We start from the raw sequence: 20730 nt of genomic DNA, 5'->3' as shown, positions 1-20730 counted from the left end.
ATCAACTGGTTTCAGGCAGTCTTTACTTGGGTTTAAAAGCAGTGCTTCATGCATTTACAATAAGTTATCACAGAACTACAGGTCACTGATGCACACACAAAAACTAAACCCAACTTAACTAACGTGATGCAGACCTCTCCTGGTCTCCCCCGCTGGGCAGTAATTAGTACCTCATGGGTTTGATCCATTGCCCAAAGGCAGCCACTGTCAGTTACATACAGTTGTATTATTGCAACACAGTGGAGGTAGCAAAGAGTTTTAAGATCCACAGAGGCTGTACTACAGCCCAGAAATTAAGACAATGGAGGGTGAAGGCCATAAACACTAGAAAAGGGATCAAGAACCACTTGTACTTCCTTTTATCTTTTCCATTAAAATGTCCCCATGAGTTATTCATTTTAAAAAAAGTCAAAATGTTCAATGCATTTGAAAAGGAAAGGGAGAGGTTGGCCCATGCCAGTGAGAACAACAATAAAAAGATCCATATTTTTGGTCATGTCAGAAGGGATTGAGGGGAGCGCTGAAGTACATGCATGGATGCAAATGCTCCAGTCTAAGTGCTGTTCTCCTCACCGGCCACAACTTCTTTAACAAAGCAACACAGATACAAAGAACATGGCAATGATGAGTCCTAGGCCAAATGAGGATTCTCACCTGGGACAAAGAGCAAAAGCTGGCTTACTTCCTAGGACCTGAACTTAACACATCACAGCAGAAGCCCAGTACAGAGGCTGCTGCCAGCTCCAGCTAACTGTGAGGGAGACGAGACGACACCGCCCATGCGCCATCCCTGGAAGGACGGGTGGTTGCAGTTCTAGCGGTGAAGGGGAATGTCTGTAGATCCCACGTGGGTACCACTCTGTGACGCCCATGGCACCTGCTCCTCTGCCTCCTACACACTTAACAGTGCACACAGACTCTTTGTGACAAGTGCAGTTTGGTCCCACACTGCTATATTATGTGACTGCAGGACAACGCCATCCACTTCATGGTTCACTCAGCGCCTTGTCCCAAGGTAGTTGGTGGAAAGCAGGACCACGTTGTGCAGCAAGAGGGACAGCTCAGCTTCTGAAAACACCATCAGTGTTAGTGGTTTAGCTAGGGAACAATTTGCCTTCTAACTGCCTTGGTGTACAGGGCTTGAAACTAGAGGCAGGAAGCCAAGTGCAGGGAGGGGTGGCATTGTTTTCAAAGTTCCCCTGCTTCATTTCAGCCCCAGCATGCACGCTTTCCTTTCCTTTCACTATATATTCATATCAACTTGTTCTCTAGTCCTTGATTCTCATGTGAAAGCAGTAGAAAATTTGGCAATGGTAACGGTACTAAAAGTCATTGTCAGCCTGGGATTCTCCTGGTAGAAGCTGGTGCTCTAGGATGATTAGTAGGTCTACCCTCATATCCCAAGGCCTGTAAAACATCAAGTTCTAGCCAAAGCTTCTAAACAGCTAGACCAAGGGCTCAACACCACCCACAAATACTTTTTATTTAGCCAGTGGAGTGTTTTTATTTTGAATTTGAATGCCTTTAGACCAGTGCTTCTCAATTGGGACAATTCTGCCCCTCTCTTCTCATCTCCTCAATTCTAGGACATTTGGCAATATCTAAAGACATTTTTGGTTTTCACAACTGAGAGTGAAGGGGTGCTACTGATATCTAGTGGGTAGAGACCAGGGATATTGCTAAATATCCTATAAAGGCCAGGATAGGCCCCCACAAGAAAGTGCCATGGTTGAGAAAATCTGCTTCTGACTAGCATGCACGCACTCATGTTCCCACAATCCCCACTACTCCCTCTTGTCTTACATCTACTTCCTTACCTGCCAACATGTGCAGTAGGCATGTGAGTAGGCATGTGAGTTTGTGCCCTTTCAATTAGACATACATGCTAGATAAGGGTCTCACACTATTCAAAAATTAACTGCAAAATAACCTCAGAATAAAATATAGATGTAACTTGGATTTTAGTGGCATAACCAAAGAAATTTGTCTTACCTGTCTCTTTTTTTTTGTCTTACCTTTCAAGGTGCAGGAAATCTGCAGCCATTCTCCCAGCCAACTTCGACACCTGTCTTCAGGAATATGGGTAGAATTCAGGCCACGAAGATAACAAGCCTATACCAATCAGAAGAGAAATGGTCCTTAATAACCATAGAGTGAGTATGCCAAGGAAGTGGAAAGCCACAAATAATCCTAAATCTTATTTAAATAAGTTACAACCTCATCCCCACGTGAAACCTCTCCCCATGGCAATTTGAACTAGTGGTAGACAAGATGACAAGCAAACAGGCCTATATAACCTAAAACAGCAGGTCTGAAGTGCAGTGTCCTTGGTTTTTGAAGTGCCACAAGAAAAGAAATACAAACCAAAATTACTATGGGTAATTCTCGTTAGTTAAGTTCACTGAGAAAAGATATAGAAACAAGGTGAGAGAATAAAGAGCTTGGGTTCTGATATAACGAGCAAGGCAAGGAGCCCCTGTAAGTTTCCAGCCCACCAAGGGTTGAGGGTTGATGCTATAATCAAGCTCTTACCGATTTTACTTCTTGAGCAGTTAGCTGAGCAACCCCCAGCGTTGCCAAAGCCCTGTCCAACTGGTGAATCACAGTGGTATGAGTCTTCAAACGATGTCTCAATAAAGGAGGAGGCAGATAGGGTGTGAGAAGCATGGCCCGGCTCAAGGCTTTCTGTGACACAACCACATAGAAGGAGAAAGGCAAACAGTATTACCTCATGCAAAGATCTGAAACAAGGTGAGGCTGTGGAAAAGAGAAGGCCTCAAAGTGCTCACCATGTGCAAAGCCTGGAGTTGGTTCATGCCCAGAGGATGGTTACAGAAACACTTCCTTAGAGCCAAGATATCATGTATTGCTGGGTGGATACCGCGCTGTATCTTGGCACAGGTAAGAGATTGGTAGATGTTAGGAAAGGTCCTTTTTAGCCCTCTTACCTAGTTTTAGTGTGCACTGGCTCTAACAAGATTCCTAGTTTGTATAATAGAAAGGACTAATTGGAGAAATACCTTGGTGCACATTTCTGACAGATGCCACTGGAGTCCTGCATCAGAAATGAGAGGGGTGACCCTTTCTAAATAACTCATGATTTCTGAGTGGGACTGCTTTCGGAGGGCATGGTAGATATCTAAGAAATCAATTTGTTGTTTTGGGGTCCAGAAATGCTGGATCAGTAGCTGCCTGGGAAACAGGTACCTGAAAGGAGAAAGAATTATAAGGTCACTTGCTGAAACTGGCATCTTTCAAAGTGAGCTAAGTAAAAATTCATCAGATGTGTTTACTAGGAAGAAGGGATGGAGACACTACTTTCCTACCTCAATGTTCTTTTTCTTAAGTGAGTCTCAAACCAAGGTGAAAAGGTACACTGAAGCACAATTTCAAGCAACATTACTGAAATGTGATGTGAAAGGAAGAAGTAGAATTGCTTGGTATGCAGCAATAAATAATAAAATGATTTAGGGTAAAATGAGATTGCATTGTAAAAAAAAAAAGAGAAAAAATTAAAAAAAATAATAAAATGACTCTTTTTGAACTAAAGCATGTGAAAGAACCTGCTTTGGACAGAGTTACAGACAGAACTGGACACTCTATGTGATGCTGTGACAACCTAACTGTAATACAGTCCTCATGTGTATACAGTATGTAAAAGATAGTCAAATTGTTTTTTAACTCATTTATCCACATGTGTGGTGGTTTTAAAACATGGCCACAAATTCTCTGGCACGCCTCTTATGGAGGCAAAGTCTATGTCCTCCCTTTTTTTCAATGTAGGTAATTGATTCAACTATAGAACAGAACAGAAGTGAGTCTTTGTGACCTCCAACACAAGGTTGTAAAAGGTCATGAAAAATCTTATTCACTGAACACTCACTCTTGAGCCCTGAGCTCCCATTACCCGGAGACCACCACACTGAATAGGCCACAGATAGGCACTCTGGTTAACAGCAGTTCCAGCCTTTCAGCCCTTCCTGCGAAGGCACCAGACATAAGAGTAACAGTGGACCCTCTCAGCAGGTGAGTATCACTGAGAGGGGACTTCTGATAACACTGTATGGAAAAGAATAACCAATCATCCACCTGAGTCCTGCCCAAATTCTTGACTAACAAAATTATAAAAATTGTGGTGGTTGTTTTATGTTATTAAGCTTTGCAGTTGTTTGTTATACAGCAATAGATAACTGGAATAACATGCAAAGTCACGTTAGAAATGTCATCTTTGGATATGAAATAATAAAGATATGTTATCAGAATATGAAATATACTTTTTGGGGAAGAAAAAAATTTGTCCCAAATTGCTGTGCCTCTCAGGGAGTTGCTGCCTCTAGGAATGATGGAGAAGGTCATTATCTTCACCCAGGGCAGCTAACAGACATGAAGAGTCTAGGCCACCTATACCTACAGCTGTGATGTGTCCCAGTAACCGAGGTTTTATTGAGTGGCTTCTATGAACCTTGGGATAATGAGACTAGAGCAGTTTAATAACCTCTGCCTCACTTCTGAAATAAAATGTTCTGCTTAATTTTTAATTTAAAAATATCTATATCTTCAAAATGTTGGAGAGATGGAAGTCTGTACTCACATTAGCAAGAAGACCAGGTAGTTGGCAAAGGGTGGAATGGAAATGATACCTATGAAAAGACACTTGGTGACGTCTTGGCGGAACTAAGCAGAAATAAACACAGATGCAGTTTTAACCCAAGTAAGTTCTTAATACAATGGATAATCCCTCCACCCCACTGTGCAATTAAGATTTGTTACAGTGCAGAAAAGGACCAAATTTACTTTTATCTACTTCAAGATGGTAAGTTTGTTGAGGACAGAACCTCTGATTTGCTGGCAGGGGTTGGGAGGTATTTATTGATTGACTGAGATGGGGTCTTGCTGCATCGCCCTGGCTGGAGTGCAGCAGTGCAATCCTTGCTTATTTCAGCTTCAAACTCCCGGACTCAAGCAATCCTCCTGCCTCAGACTCCCAAAGAGCTAGGACTACGGGTGCATGTTGGCATGCCCAGCTAATTTTTTTATTTTTTGTAGAGATGGGGTCTCTCTATGTTGCCAAGGCTGGTCTCAAACTCCTGGGCTCAAGCAATCCTCCCGCCTCCATTTCCCAAAGCACTGGAATTATAGGCATGAGCCGCCATACGGAGCTGATTTGTTCACTTTTGTATCCCAAATAATGTCTAGTACAGGGCCTGACATTATACCAAATCCTTCAGTGAATTCTTCCTGATCTATAGAATGGGTCATAGATTCTTACTCTCAATTTCAAAAGTAAAGTCACCATCAACTACTACTTTCCTGCTGCCCTTTGGATCTTTATAGGTTTCTACGTGTTCAAAAACTAATTGGATTTTGGTGTTTATAACTTTTATTCACAAAAGTGTACCAGAAACTCTATGGAGCTCTGCTCTGGAGGGCTAACACCCTGAATGAACCCAATTCTTACAAATAATCTGGTGCCCTCATTTATTTCAATACTTTGATCTCACAGCAAAGGGCAAAAGCTTCATCACTGGCAAATAAGAAAGGGAAAGAAAAAACCTTGAGATCTTGGTTAAAAGTAATTACCTCACTATGAACTTCTGGATATCTGCCTCCCCCCGGCCCATACCTGTCTCAAATGCTCCATCTCCCGGTATGAAAGTTGATGAAACTTTATATTGTGCTTCCACATATTTGTCTTTATTCTTCTAGCCTTTTTGGCATCAGCCCAAAACATCTGCAATCCTGCCTCATTAAAGTAGAGGACAGAGTGTGATGTTATCCCAATTTGAATCTCACCACAGCTTCCTACTCCATGTTCACATGCACACACTCTTGCCCCTCCCCAACACCACTTGATATGAAAGCTCTAAACTAGGTAACTTGAAACTCTTATGAGGCCACATCAAATCTTTTCTCTCTTTTTTTTCCCCTAGAATTATTTGCACCTAGACAAATCTCTTTTTTCATCTCTCCCCTATCCCCACCCACACCACTCAGCACATCATTTCTGTTACAGCTAAGTTGGGCTTCTGTGATCTGCTTCGGAATAGTCTCCCTTTTCTGTTTCATTATTCACCTTTTTGTTTTAAGAGACAGGATCTTTCTGTTGCCCAGGCTGGTCTCATACTCCTGGCCTCAAGGAATCCTCCTGCCTCAGCCTCCTGAGTAGATGGGCTCACAGGTGTGAGCCACCACACCCAGCTACTCCTTTTTAAAAATCAAGCTCCATAACCTCACAAAGTCTTGCTCAATTAACCCTATGTATTCCCCAGCCAGTCATTAATCTATCTCTTTTCGGGAACACTTTTTAAGTGGTGTAAGTCAACATATTTCTATTATTACGTTTTTAATATTCATTCTATAAAAAATTCTTACATTTATCTAAGATTATAGTTTTTAAAAATGCTTTCATATTTATGAATGAAAAGATGTGATGCTTAGATTGGCTTCAAAATAATACAGAAGGCAGGTGTATTAATGAAATTAGATTGGTAGCCATTAGTTGGTAATTGTTGAAATGAAGTTGAGTACATAGAAGCTTATTATACTATTCCATTTTTATGTATGTGTAAAAATTTCCATAATAGAATGTTTAAAAATGAACAAACCAAAATGCCTTCCAACCCTTTTCTCATTTTATCCTAGTTATAAAACTGAGGGCAAACAAAGAAGCCATTCTTATTTCTACTTTATAGATGAGGATAACTAATATTTTCAAATCCATAAAGCTAGTAATAATGATGATAATAGAGTTGACAAAGTGGTAGTTTACTATAGTGTTATGATAAAAGCATAGAGTATAATAATATTAATAGCTAATATTTATTGGGGACTTACAAAGGATCAGGCCCTTTTCTAAGTACTTTACATGTATTGATTGATTTAATCTTCACAACCATATGGTCTATAGGTAGGTTCTAATGTTCACATTTTACAGATGAGAAAACCAAGGAACAGTAGTTAAATAACCAGTCCAATTACACGGCCAGCAAATGAGAAACTGGGATTTGAATCAGGCAATCCAGCGCCAGAGTGGACCCTTGACACAATACCTATTATCTTCTATAAACTAACATCTCAATTTGAACCAAAACATTCAGAAACCAAGTATACATAATGCTATTTCTGCTACAACATACTACCTAAGATAGATTTGTGACAAGCATTAGACCACATTTTCTTAAGGGCCTAGTCAACTGATAAATCACAGAGGTCTATACAGCCATAAATCCCTGCCCTTGTGCAGGAAAAAAATTTTTTTTTCTGATAGCCAGGTTAAGAAAAGTATAAGAATATACATATATTTTCTTCCCTCTCCCATGCTGTCAAAGTTGTTTCTCATAACATCTTTCTAGAAACACCCTCAAGAAGTGTTAATTTAAGAATTAGTTTAATGTTCAAGCATTTATGTAACAGAAGATATCCCTCCTCAAACCCCCAAAGCAGAACCTACAAATGATCTTATTTATTCTAACCCTCTGACTTTGCCCAAGAGCTGACTCAAGGATTTTTATTTTAGTTTTGTTTTTACCTTTCATGAAGATTGTGTACAGGACATAGAAGCGGGGAAAATGACGACCCAAGAAACGATGGTATTTCCCATTAATCACTTTTGTCTTGGTCACCACATAAGACATCAAGCTCTTCACATCTGCTTTTGGAGAAAGGTGAAACTTTGAAGACCTATAAGGAAGATCAAAGAGACTATCTGGGAACCAGTCCTGGAATGTGTGCTAAAACTTGAAACTTCCGAATACCAAGGAAGATCTTGGGGTCAAGGAGAGATAAGCAATCGGACTATGGAAGACAGATCAAGCAGAGGTCAGGCAGAAGGGAAGTCAAGGAGCGGTACAAGTCTGGAGAGAGTGCAAGGCCTGTAGGAAAAACTGAACTGCATGCCAAGGCCAGAGAGAGGTAGGATTAAGAGAGTAGCGGTAAAACCTGAACCAAAAAAGGGAGACTAAAAATGAGCTGAAGACACGTGGGAGAAATCAAACAATATGGGGCACTGGGAATCGAGAGAGCCAAGAAGCTAGGTCACTAGCTGGCGTTGGAGTGGGAATCCTGAGCAGAAAACTAAAAATCCCGGGTCCAAGGCGTGGAACCCTGAGCATTAAGAGACAGTATGCTGGCAAGGTTGTGCCACTAGAAAGGCCTGGACGTCAGAAATGCTTTTCTCTCTCCAGGTCCCTCACCGAGGGGCCCCCCAAGCCAGGACAGAGCGACCAAGTTGCAGCCTCCGGGTGACAAAAGATCCAGGGGTGACTGCCGAACCCCACAGAGCAGCCCGAGCATAGCACACCCTGGACAGCGCCATCTTCACAGCAGAAGCGGTCGAAGGAAGGCGGGAGAAAAGAGGTCGTCTTTAGGTCAAAGTTCACTGTACGTCGTGTTCATTCGAGGACGCATGCGCCTTCCCTGAGCGCTGATTGGTAGCCATAGCCCATTTGGCTAGTGCTCAAACTAGGCGGGGAAAGTACTCAAAGGCTAAGTGCGGACAGAGGGCCGGGATTGGATACAGCAGTACTTCCTGTTTTAAAGGCGCCGGAAACAGGCTATAACCGAGGGAGTGATGGTTAATGCCGGTGATAGGGGTTTGTGATCCTGAGGTCGCCCTCTCCTTGAAGGGCCTAGTTACCCTTCACTATTCCCTAGGGCCTCGGGGCTTCCCAGCGCCGCGTTTGCCCTCAGCCTTTACCCGGGGGGTTGGGCCTTTGACCGTTAGATACCCTATGGCAATCTGACATTGCCTCAGGCCACGGCGCCGCCTGGGGGCTGGGAGGACCGCGGCGTTTTCTAAGGGTGGCGGCCTGAGGCGGGGAACTGTCCACAACCCTGCTTCGTCTTCTCCGTGAGAAATCATTAATCCTAGCATTCTGAGAGGCTGAGGCCGGTGGCTCCTTTGAGCTCAGGAATTGGAGACCAGCCTGAGCAAGAGCAAGACCCCATTTCTACTAAAAATAGAAAGAAATGAATTACCAACTAAAAATACATATAAAAAATTAGCAAGAGGGAGACTCTGTCTCTACTAAAAATAGAAAGAAATTAGCCAAACAACTAAAAATAGAAAGAAAAAATTATCTGGGCACTGGTGGTGCGTGCCTGTAGTCCCAGCTACTCGGGAGGCTGAGGCAGGAGGATCGCTTGAGCCCAGGAGTTTGAGGTTGCTGTGAGCTAGGCTGATGTCAGGGCTCTCTAGCCCGGGCAACAGAGTGAGACTCTGTCTCAAAAAAAAAAAAAAAGAAAAAAGAAAAAGAAAAGAAAAGAGGCCGGGCGCTGTGGCTCACGCCTGTAATCCTAGCTCTTGGGAGGCCGAGGCGGGCGGATTGCTCAAGGTCAGGAGTTCGAAACCAGCCTGAGCAAGAGGGAGACCCCGTCTCTACTATAAATAGAAAGAAATTAATTGGCCAACTGATATATATATAAAAAATTAGCCGGGCATGGTGGCGCATGCCTGTAGTCCCAGCTACCCGGGAGGCTGAGGCAGAAGGATCACTCGAGCCCAGGAGTTTGAGGTTGCTGTGAGCTAGGCTGACGCCACGGCACTCACTCTAGCCTGGGCAACAAAGCGAGACTCTGTCTCAAAAAAAAAAAAAAAAAAAGAAAAGAAAAGAAAAATCATTATCATTCCAACATGCTGAAGCATTTTGTTGAATCTGTATAGTTGTCAGAAACCTAGCATCAGTTAAGATCCCAAGTGTCTTTGTGTCTTTATAAATATTTGTATGTGACTTGGCTTCTTAACCTCTACCAGACATGGCACACTGCCTTATATGTTCTGTCGAACTCCTGAGCTCAAAGGATCCACCCGCCTCAGTCTCTCAGAGTGCTAGGATTAATGATTTCTCACGGAGAAGATGAGGCAGGGTTGTTTCCCTTTCACTAGTCATATGGTTCTCTAGGGCAGGGGTCCTCAAACTTTTTAAACAGGGGACCAGTTCACTGTCCCTCAGACCGTTGAAGAGTGTGCACTGTGGGACTGGACGAGTGGGCTGCTAAGCAGGACAGGCAGCAATGGCAAAAAACACTCGGAGGGCCAGATAAATGTGCTAGGTGCCCTACTGTGGCTCACGGGCCATGGTTTGAGGACGCCTGCTCTAGGGTGATATTAAGCAGCTCCCTAAAAGCTATCTAGCTTGTTTTATCCCTTGGGAGATAAATCATCTCTGCATGATTCTTTTTTTTTTTTAAAGACAGGGTCTCACTCTTGCTCAGGCTGGTTTCAAACTCCTGACCTCAAGCAATCCACCCACCTCTGCCTTCCAGAGTGCTAGGATTACAGGTGTGAGCCACTGCACCTGGCCTATGCACGATTCTTGACCAGGCCATATGTTTTAAAAATTTTTGGAAAGTGCAAAACAGTTTTCATAATACAAACAACTGAATGAGTATACAAGTTTTGTTTATCCAAATAGAGTGGATTTTGATAGGCAGAGAAATTCTTTTCTTATGCATATCCTTTCAGTTATTGTAATTATACAAAAATCTCAACTAAAGTGGTCATCCAGATGTAATATAAAATTAAGAGACAAGCTTAGGATTCTTTTAACTTATTTCCACTATAAATTTCTCAGTGGAACTTAAAAGGGGTGAGAAAACAAAGAAGGTGAAAAGTGGACAACAGGCAAAACTCCCCTGTAGGTTGTAGTTACTAATCATCTTTTCAAAATCTTCCTCAGAGATGGAAAGCTTATCAGGGTTTTTTTGGGAGTCCTGATTTTAATAAACTTTGTGTTAGTATAGAGCTCTCCTGATGATATTTAGTCTTGAGCACATATAGTTGTAAAACCTTCACTTTCCTCCTCAAGGAGGGCGGTGATAGAAAAAGATGGTAGCATTTATGAACTGACATTCTCATGAGATTTTGGGGTGGGGAGAAAACACTCAAAGGAGGAAGAAGAGCCATCTGTTTTATTCCTAAAAGCCAAGTCTCACCAGAATTCATCATGTTGTTCTGATGCACTGCTCTGCCTCCTGCCCAAGAGGACTTATTTGTGAGGCAATCTCAGGAGCTGTGGAGCTAATCATTGCAAAGCCAGCTCTCTCTCTCTCTCAGCAAGTCAGTAGGTGTCACTGTGGTTGCAGTGTTGTGTCTGTCAGCAAGATTGAACTGGGCTACCTCTCTACAGCTGTTTCCTCAGAGGGAAAAACTTTGAGACCAGATGGTGGAGCTCTGGAGTCAGAGGAGATGGGTGTCTTGAGCATGAAACTGCTGTCCTTTAGCCGCTTATGACAGCTTTACATGTGAAGCCTGAGACTGTGTGGTTATCTCCAATCAATCATATTTGTCAGCTGGAGATAAATAATCAAAAGTCTTTTATAGCCATTGACGTGGTGAGAACAGTAATGAGAATAGCATTGAAGGACTTATCATTTTTGAAACTTTTCTTCTGGAGTCTTGGCTGATTGATGTTCTCTGTTCATCTTAGCCCCCAAGGCATTATTATTGATATTTTGCACATATTCACAACTGCAGACTGGATGGATTTTCTTTTTTAAAGCATTAAGGATACACTAGTGTGTTTTACTGACTAGATATTTTTCTTAGCCTCTCAAATAATAAAGAATCATGAGTGACAATTCCCCTAACTGTCTCTCCTCATAACTGTCCCTCTCTCCCTAACACGATCATTCCCCAAACTGATTGTAAAGATACACTGTGAAGAAAATCAGGGACTGACATCTTAAGGCATCCCTGATTGTCATAGAGGAATGGACCTTTGACCTTTGAATTTTGGTGTTTATTTCTGGACCGGTGAGGGTATTTTAAGGTACCTCGCCGCACAGAGGAGTAACTCCTCTCTCCATCTGAGGAAACTCTCTGGAATTCCCTTTTGTGTTAGGAGCCTCCCTGGAGGCCTCAGCCATTTGGGAGATAGGACCTTCAGGCTCCTCTGTCCATTTAGGGTATTTCAGGAGAAATCCTATTTGGGTTGGAAGCCTTAACCATTCATTTGAGAGAACAGGACCTCCGACTGTTTGGATTTGGCACTCCCTAGGCTTGTTGGAACTACAGTCCATTTGGTGTGTGAGTGTGTTTGTGTGTGTGACTTTGGAAATAAGAATTCAAGCCCTAAATGTAAAAGTTGTACACTGGGGAATCTCTCTGTCTCTGCCTTTTGGGCTTTTATGCCATTTGGACCTAGAACAGATCGATGGCGGTTATGGTTAGAGATGAGATTCTTGAAAACTTCTCTCCAGTCTTCCTATGTAGAAATTTGATTGGAAGTATTTTATTTGTTTTCAGTTTTATTTTGTCTAATGTGGTATTCCTGGGCTTGTGGTTGAAACCTTTTAAATTTCTCTCTGTATTGAGTGTTTATCTATAGTAGTATGTTACATATAAATGTATTATCTATGAGAAAGTTTAAAGAGATGTCAGGTTTTCTAGGACTCCAGGTGGTCTCCACATATTATGTTCTGTTCTCCTGCATATGTTTAAACTGATGGGCAAATTACATCAAGAAAATTTCAGAGCTCAGATGGACAATCTGCCACTTTAGAGTTAAAATGCAAAGTTTATTAAACTGTCTTTTGCCTGCTGAAGCTGCAGTTGCTACATTACAGGTGTTGATATGGAGCTGACTGAACTCATCACAAATTCAAAGCCAACTAGTAAACAACCAGGTACTCATTTGAAACTGAAGGAAAAAAAAGGTTAAAGATGCCTTTTTAAAAAGAAAACCCAAACTGTCCTGAAAGCTGCTTTACCCAAAACTTCAGTCCATAGTTTTCGTTGCATTATCTATGGAGGCAACTAAAGTTTGATCATGTGAACAAGTCCCAACTTTGTCAAAAACAATTTGATCCAACCATGTTTTACAAACTGGTCTGAATGTAGCTATGAGCCTATAAAGAAAAAATGGTATGTTTGCATAATGCTGTCTGGCCCCAGCACTTTCTCAGGTCAGAGGAGACGTTGCCCCTTAATGGCTCATTGAGCTACAATACTGTTCTCCAGTTAAATTTGTTTCATCACCATGTTGGGAAATTGGATAAAATCCCTTATGTACAGTGTTTTATGCTTCTGTATCAAAACAAGCCAGATCAAATTAAATATAAGATTCTAATACAGAAGACAAAAGCTTTCAAGAAGGTCAGGAAAGAAAATGCCAGATCTAAAATCCCCGTCTTTATGAGCAGAAGAAAATGCCCAGGATGAAGAATACCTCTGGGCAGCGTTAGCAGCAGCTCCAGCTGTGCCTGTGCCGGCTCAGGCTCAAGCTGAGGCTGAGGCTAAAGCACTGGCGGCAGTGGTGGCTCTGGCTACAACTCCCATGCTTTCAGAGATCTTTCTCCTACCCCTGGAGACCCCCTTATGGTTCTAGGCTCCTTTCTTCACCCTTGCTGGCTCCTCCAGCCATCTATCCTTCCCTTTCTTCCTTCTCTGAGAATAGTCAGGGGAGGCATGGGGACTTGGTCTCTCTTTCACCTACCCAGTGGGGTACACAATTGTTCAGGGTCTTCCCTTCTTCCCAGCAGGGGAATTTCCTTTAAGACAGGTCCCTGTAGGAGGAATAAATGAAAATAAACAACCGGCTGGATTAATATGGGCTTATAGCCCATTTGCCACTTCTGATTTGTGTAATTGGAAATAGAATAACTCTGTGCACAAGGACAATCCAAAGTCCTTGAACCTATTATCACCCCTCATGGACAGATGTCCAGAAGCTGCTTAACATACTGTTAACCTCTGTGGAGCATCATATTATCCTGGAAAAGGCTCTAGAAGAAGTTGGCCAAGTACATATAGAAGACCCAAATAACCAGGTAGAGCTCGAGCTAATCTGGCCATCCCTACCATGACCCCACTGGGACTCAAACAATGGAAAAGAAGGTAAGATGCAACATTTTCAAGACTGCATCTTGGTTAGGCTTGGAAAAGGAATCTCAAAAATTAAAAGCCTGAACAAAGTTCAGGAAATAACACAGAAAACATGAAAATCCATCATCCTTCCTAGAAAGGATTATGAAAGCATATTAAAAATATACTAATATAGATTGAGAAAGTTCTGATGAATCAATGTTAATGAACATGATCTTTGTTGGTGAGAGCATGCCTGATATCCAGCAGAAGTTACTGAAGTTAGAAGGGGTTCTTTCTTTGTTTATACATCATTTCGTTGAATGGTCTATAAAGTCTTTGTAAACCGTGAACAGAAAAAGAAAGATACATGAAATGAAACAATAAACTAAACCTTTGGCAACAATTCTGACAGAAAACACTAGGTGGTGCCCTCAATCGGAACCGCTACCCCACAGAGAAAAAAGATTAAAAGGAAAAATTCCCTTAACCCTTTGCACTCGGATGTTTAGTGTGACTCGACACAGTTAGCAGAAGTTATAGAGATTAAAATTACTCTTTGAATGTATCAATAATTTAAAATATAAAAAAATCCAAATAAATAAGTTTGTGTGAAAAGAAACTCCAGTTTTTTATTCTACTGCCGTGCTTTGTAAAATCTGGGGTATTTAAAAAAATAAATCCCGAGTAGAATAAAGGAATCGAGAAAAAAGCAAGCGAGTGCAAAGGGTTAAAAAAAGAGCATGCATGACTGTCACAACTGTTATATTTTCCAGTAAACCATAAATGTGATATTATTTGATATTTATCTTATATTTGTAAGCTGAATTTTGCCACCTAAATGTAACGTTCACATGCTGATTCCTCAAGAATAAAATGAAGGCACTACCTTAAAAAAAAAAAAAAAGGAGCAGTGTGCCTACTGCAAGGAGATGGGCCACGGAGGAAGGATTGTCTTAAGTTACCCCAAAAGAGTAATGGGGTACTACTGTACACTCAGTGGTGGTGAATGCAGAAGATATAAAATGACGGGTCCCTAGGGCTCCTCAGAATTCTCGAGAATTACAGCCAGTGATGAATATCTCCCACCAGGAGCCCAGGATAACCATATAAGTGAGAGAAAAAACTGATTGAGTTCCTAATTGATACCAGTGGAACTTACTCAGTTTTAAACTTTAAGCTTACTAAAGACTCAATGCTGGTGACTGGGTTATCTGGAAAACCCTCGCCAAAATATTTTCTCCAAACACTGGATTATGCTATTGGGAATTCTTTCCTCACACACAGTTTTTGGGGATTTTTTTTGAGACAGAGTCTCACTCTCTTGCCCGGACTAAAGTGCTAGCTCACAGCAACCTCAAACTCCTGGGCTCAAGCAATCCTTCTGCCTCAGCCTCCTAATGCCTCCCATGCCTGGGCCTACAGGCATGCACTACCATGCCTAGCTAATTTTCTCTATATATTTTTTAGTTGTCCAGCTAATTTTCTTTCTATTTTTAGTAAAAACAGGGTCTTGCTCTTGCTCAGGCAGGTCTCAAACTCTTGAGCACAAATGATCCACCCGCCTTGGCCTCCCAGAGTGCTAGGATTATAGGCATGAGCCACTGCACTCTGCCAATACACAGCTTTCTATATGTGTCTGAGTACCCTCCCCATTGCTGGGTAGAAACCTTCTCTCTAAATTACTGGCTCAAATAATTTTTGAGAATAAACAAATGCATATTGGAGTTCCCCCAGAACATGCCTGTGCCTTGCAAGCAGCTCTCCTCGCTCCCTTGGCTGTCGCTCAAGAGCTGAAGTCCTGAATCAAGTAAACCCTGAAGTATGGGTTACCTGACAACCTGGAAGGGCACTCGTGGACCCTGTTCATATCAAGATTAAACCAGGGTTTAACTCATTAGCTCAAGTGAGCCTCCTGAGTACATAGGACTACAGGCACTCACCACCACACCTGGCTAGTTTTTTAAATTTTTATAGAGATGGGATCTCATTATGTTGCTCAGGCTGGTTTGAACTGGCTTCAAGAGATCCTTTTGTCTCAGCCTACCAAAGTGCTGGGATTATAAGCATGAACCACTGCACCCAGCCTATTTCATTGGTTTTTATGGCTGAGTAGTATTCCATGGTATATATACCACATTTTCTCTATTCAATCATCAGTTAATGGATATGTAGGTTGATTCCATATCCTTGCTATTGTGAATAGTGCTGTGACAAATATGTGAATTCAGATATCATTTTGATAGAATGATTTCTGTCCTTTGGGTAGATACCCAGAAGTGAGATAGCTGGATTGAATCTAGTTCTTTGAGAAATCTCCATGCTCTTTCCATAGAGATTGTAAATATTTACATTTCCACCAGCAGTGTATAACCATTTCCTTTTCTCTGCATCTTCACCAACATCTATTGTTTTTTGACTTTTTAGTAATGGCCATTCTGACTGGTATAAGATGGTTTCTCATTGTGGTTTTGCATTTGTGATGATCAGTGATGTTACGCATTTAAAAATTCATTTAATTGGTTTCATGTGGCACTTGTTTTTCTGCATCTTGTTTTGTTTCCCTTAACTTTACTTTCAAAATTAATTCATACAGATCATGTTCACTAATTACAGCTGCTATGTGGTGTTCCATCACATGAATACACCCAGATTGGTTTATTCATATGCCACTAGTAGACATTTACATTATTTTCATTGTGCCATTATTACAAACACAATATTGTAAAGAAAATCCTGGAACATGTTTCCTTGTGCTAATATATAAGAGCTTCTCTTAAACAATGTTCAGTGTTTTCAGAGGTTTTTGTTTTGGTTTTTTTTTTTAATTTTGTTTGTTTGTTTTAAATTTTTTTTTATTTTTTGCCCATAATGCCCTTACCTAACTCTAGGAATAACCAGAAAAAGATAGAAAATACGGGGCAGCCTAAAAGATAACTACCTGGAATCATAAAACCTCACCATGAAAGCTGGGGTTGAGGGGTTCGTGTTCCCGGGCCGAACCGGGCTGTGGGGGGCGCGGGGCCGGGCCGAGGCGCCAGCGGAAGCCCGTGACAGCATGGGCGAAGGGGAGCGCGGCGGGAGGCCGTGGGCTGCTTTGGGCGGGCGGGCCCGCGGGGCTGGCGTCCCGGTCCGGGCCGGGGCTCTGACGCGTGGTTGGTGTCCCCCCGAACCCACAGCGCGGCGCGTCCGGTCCTCGCCTTGAGGCCGCGGCAGGCGCCGGTGTCCTGGAAGGTGTTCATTCAGCGAGACTACAGCAGTGGCACCCGCTGCCACTTCCAGACCACGTTCCCCGCGGGGCTGGAGAACCGGGATGAAGTAATGAGGTTTGAAATCTACGAAGTACTATCAGAAGAAGAAAGTAAAAGCAGATGATTAGAGTGAAAAAACGGATCATAGTACAGATTGATAGGCAGCAGTTTGAAGAAACAGTTCCAACTCTAAATAACCTGTATGCAGAAGCTGAGAAGCTTGGGGGCCAATCCTATCTTGAAGGCTGTTTGGCTTGTTTAACAGCATATACCATTTCCTTATGCATGGAAACTCATTATGAGAAGGTTCTGAAGAAAGTCTCCAAATACATTCAAGAGCAGAATGAGAAGATATATGCTCCTCAAGGCCTCCTCCTGACAGATCCTATTGAGAGAGGACTTCCAGTTATTGAAATTACCATTTATGAAGACAGAGGCATAAGCAGTGGAAGATAAACCATAAAATTAAAGATCCCACCTCCAGCTGGGATCCTCGTCTGTCCACTGGCCGATCGCAGAGCGTCCCTACCTCCTCTCCAGAGCATCATTCCTTTGTATCTGCTGCCAGAGCCACGGTGCCATTTACTCCAAGGACTAACTTTCTAAAATTCCACACCTGGAGTGACCTACAGTCACTCAGCATCCACTTTGTGTCTCCAAATTGTGTAGGACTCTGTAATCTTTTGATTCGTTTCTGAGAAAACACAATGAAGCATTTCACTTTTTTTATTCAAAGCCATTTAATAAAATATGCAGTTGGTCAGCCCAGCCCAATGCAAAGTTTATTTCTTATCTGCCACCAGTATGCACCATTGGTTCTCTCCATTCTTTGGGCCAGCTTCTCAGGTGGCTTTGGGCCTCATCATGTCATAGCTTAGCCAGTATTCAGTCTTATTCCCCAAAATTAATAAAATGCTTTTCTCCAGGATTTTGGTGAGGGGTTGGCTGTGTCTGTGGTTTGGCTAATGCATCTCCCAGATTTCAAAGAACTACCAGTTTTGCCATAACTCAGATCTTAAGATCTGTTTCTGCTATTGAGTTTCTCAAACTGAAGCTCATTTTAAAAAATGTATAATGTTATTTGTTTTATTATAGCAATTATTTCTAATTAAAGCAGTATTTAATGCAATTTCCAATTATTTTCTTCGGAGAATTTTTATGTTATTATTGCATTACCTTGACTGTTGGGAAAATGTGGTATGTGTTGCTTGTTCATTACAAAAATAAGTAAGCACAATAAAGTGGATGCTAAACCGTCAAACACATAAATGTCCCTGCTGTGTCCCTGAATGTGTAATAAGCAAGTACAATAAATATTTTAATTATAGTTTTGTTATAAATATAACTTGTGAGAAAAAAATTTGATAGGAATAATACTGTATATTACTAATTTTTAACTATCCCTCCTGGCAAACCTTATAACTCACAGAATTTCCTCATATACAGTATTCAGTACACAGAAATCTTACGATTGGGTTAAGTACAGTAAGTTATTTCTAAGTAAAACTCTCCAGTCTGAGTCAATATTTCTAGCTCTCCTTCTGGCTGTTCGTTCTTAGTATCAGGGCTTCTTACGCCTTTTACTCATCTTTGGGGTTTGAGAGCACTGTATTCTGGAAAAAAAAGTTAAGAAATACATTGGGGAAGTGAAACAGTTAAAATTTTACTTTGAGATATCGTAGGTGCTAATGTTAGATTTACTCTTTCAGATTTAATTTCTTTTATGAGTCTGTTAGTTACTCGAAAAATCCCATAAGTTTGTGTAATATTGTATAATTGTGTAAAAACTCTTTTGTTACTTTACAGCCTGTAATAATGTGTCTGTCTGCCTTTTAAGCCCGTTGCAATAACTTTGCTGAAATATTAACACATTAGTAAAACTTTTCTTAAACAAACAAACAAACAAAAAGCTGGGGTTGGTCACTTCTGGATTAAAAGCTAGACATAAAATACAATGTATGAACCTTGATGGGATCCGAGTGTTGGGGGAATACAGCTATAAAGAACATTCATTGCAGGTAAGGACTCTACTGTAGATCTGAAAATGTTCAAAAATTGTGGTGGGGGCCAGGTCCCACCAGCAGCCCCCATCCTTCACATTGCTATTTTTATCTGCCCTTTCAGACTTTGGAAGTTGGCTAACTCACCAACTGGATCTCAGCTTAGATGTTACTTCAAGACCCTCTCCCACTTATCAGGTTACCCTGGTTTCCATAGCACTGGCCACTGCCTGAAAATTCATGCTAGTATGTTTCAGAGCAAGTGGCCTCCTAGAGCAGAGACTGGCTCTTCTTCCTACGTTTTAACATCAGCAATCAAGGCTTAAAACTGTCAAATTTTAGAGTTTCCAACACCTATTTGAATTTGCTTTCTCCAATCACCAGAGGGCAGTAATAACCTGATTAGTATCTGCCTCAGGTTTTGGACATTATGGACTTTAAAGTCACCAGGGCAAAGTCCAGATTGCTAAATCACTGGATTCACATGTCCAAATGGACCTAAAAGTCACTCGTTTTTCATTAGTTCTAACCTTTAAGCTTTTACAAGTGTAACCAACCAGATGACACTGGCAAGAGACGTTTCCCAACACTTCTAAAGAAAGCTCAAAATCTAAGGTTCTGGGCGACTTCTGGGGCCCCCCTCTCCTGGGGCCCCAGAACCTTGTCCATGAGTGTATAATAAAGCCACGTGGTTTGGGCCCCCCCCAAAAAAAATCTAAGGTTCTTTGGGGTAAAACAGGTTCTTCACTATTTACAAGGCTATTCCTGAGTTGTGAAACTTCTCCATGTTTTTTCTCTGTATTCCTCTATTCAATCTGACTGCCACAATCAGGCAGACAGAAAGTGTGAGGACGTTTTTCTTGCATCTATAGTTGTTTTTTATTTTTTGAAACAGGATCTCACTCTGCTGCCTGGACTACTAGAATGCAGTGGTATTATCAAAACTCACTGCAACCTTAAATTCCTGAGCTGAAGTGACCCTCCTGCCTCAGCCTTCAAAGTTGTTGGGAGTATAGGCACATGCCACCATGCCTGGCTAATTTAAAAAACTGTTTTTTGTAGAGACAGGGGTCTTCCTATGTTTCTGAGACTCAGAGCTTCTTTTTTAAACCACCATGGATACATATTTTATATTAAGACCCAGTTCATATATGAAATAAAAGTTTAACAAAATAATACCTGCCCTAGCTATATGCACACTATTTCCTACTCTATTGCATTCTATTCTATTTCATTTTTGTAAAATGCTGGACATGACCTACTAGATTGATTTCATGACCCACAAATGGATTGAAAAACAATACTGTCCAGGCATGGTGGCTCATGCCTGTGATGCTAGCACTCCAGGAGGCCGAGGCAGGAGAATTGTTTCAGCTCTGGAGATTGAGACCAGCTTGAGTAAGACTGAGACCCCACCTCTACTAAAAATGGAAAAAAAATTAGCCAGGCAACTAAAAATAGAAAAAAATTAGAGAGGCATGGTGGCGCATGCCTGTACTCCCAGCAACTTGGAAAGCTGAGACAGGAGGATTGCTTGAGCCCAGGAGTTTGAGGTTGCTGTGAGCTAGATTGACACCAGAGAACTCTAGTCCGGGTAACAGAGCAAGACTGTCTCAAAAAAAAAAAAATAAAAAGGCCGGGTGCTGTGGCTCACGCCAGTAATCCTAGCTCTTGGGAG

At 41.7% G+C, this 20730-nt stretch overlaps 1 protein-coding gene and 1 pseudogene across 8 annotated transcripts; both read right to left on the bottom strand.

The window, feature by feature from the left end:
* Positions 1 to 6: 6 nt before the first annotated feature.
* LETMD1 (LETM1 domain containing 1) lies at positions 7 to 8366 on the bottom strand. 8 transcript variants are annotated; one of them, XM_012762366.3, is made up of 9 exons: positions 8300 to 8366; positions 7529 to 7680; positions 5624 to 5739; positions 4592 to 4674; positions 3021 to 3207; positions 2790 to 2891; positions 2533 to 2685; positions 2016 to 2112; positions 7 to 1068 (listed from the first exon to the last, which is right to left on the bottom strand). In XM_012762366.3, the coding sequence occupies exons 2-9, from the start codon at positions 7632 to 7634 to the stop codon at positions 998 to 1000; spliced, it is 915 nt and encodes a 304-aa protein (XP_012617820.1). In that variant the 5' UTR covers positions 7635 to 7680; positions 8300 to 8366; the 3' UTR covers positions 7 to 997. The 8 variants fall into 8 exon arrangements, with proteins under 8 accessions (XP_012617820.1, XP_012617814.1, XP_075863383.1 ...); XM_012762360.3 differs by having other exon boundaries at positions 8193 to 8352; XM_076007268.1 differs by having other exon boundaries at positions 7 to 1065; positions 8193 to 8352.
* Positions 8367 to 19846: 11480 nt separating this feature from the next.
* On the bottom strand, positions 19847 to 19982 carry LOC142873602 (uncharacterized; annotated as a pseudogene).
* Positions 19983 to 20730: the final 748 nt, after the last annotated feature.

This window comes from Microcebus murinus, chromosome 10 (genome assembly GCF_040939455.1).
Source record: "Microcebus murinus isolate Inina chromosome 10, M.murinus_Inina_mat1.0, whole genome shotgun sequence".
Classification (NCBI taxonomy): domain Eukaryota; kingdom Metazoa; phylum Chordata; class Mammalia; order Primates; family Cheirogaleidae; genus Microcebus; species Microcebus murinus.
The sequence above is the reverse complement of the archived record's forward strand: the minus strand, read 5'-3'. Positions and strand labels throughout refer to the sequence as shown.

Excerpts from the sequence above, each read along its gene's own strand:
- LETMD1 (XM_012762360.3), bottom strand. The coding sequence starts at position 8,314 with ATGGCGCTGTCCAGGGTGTGCTATGCTCGGGCTGCTCTGTGGGGTTCG. Across the intron at positions 7,681-8,192 it reads CTGGCTTGGGGGGCCCCTCG|GTCTTCAAAGTTTCACCTTT; the intron begins GTGAGGGACCTG and ends TCTTCCTTATAG. Across the intron at positions 2,686-2,789 it reads AACTCCAGGCTTTGCACATG|AAAGCCTTGAGCCGGGCCAT; the intron begins GTGAGCACTTTG and ends GTTGTGTCACAG.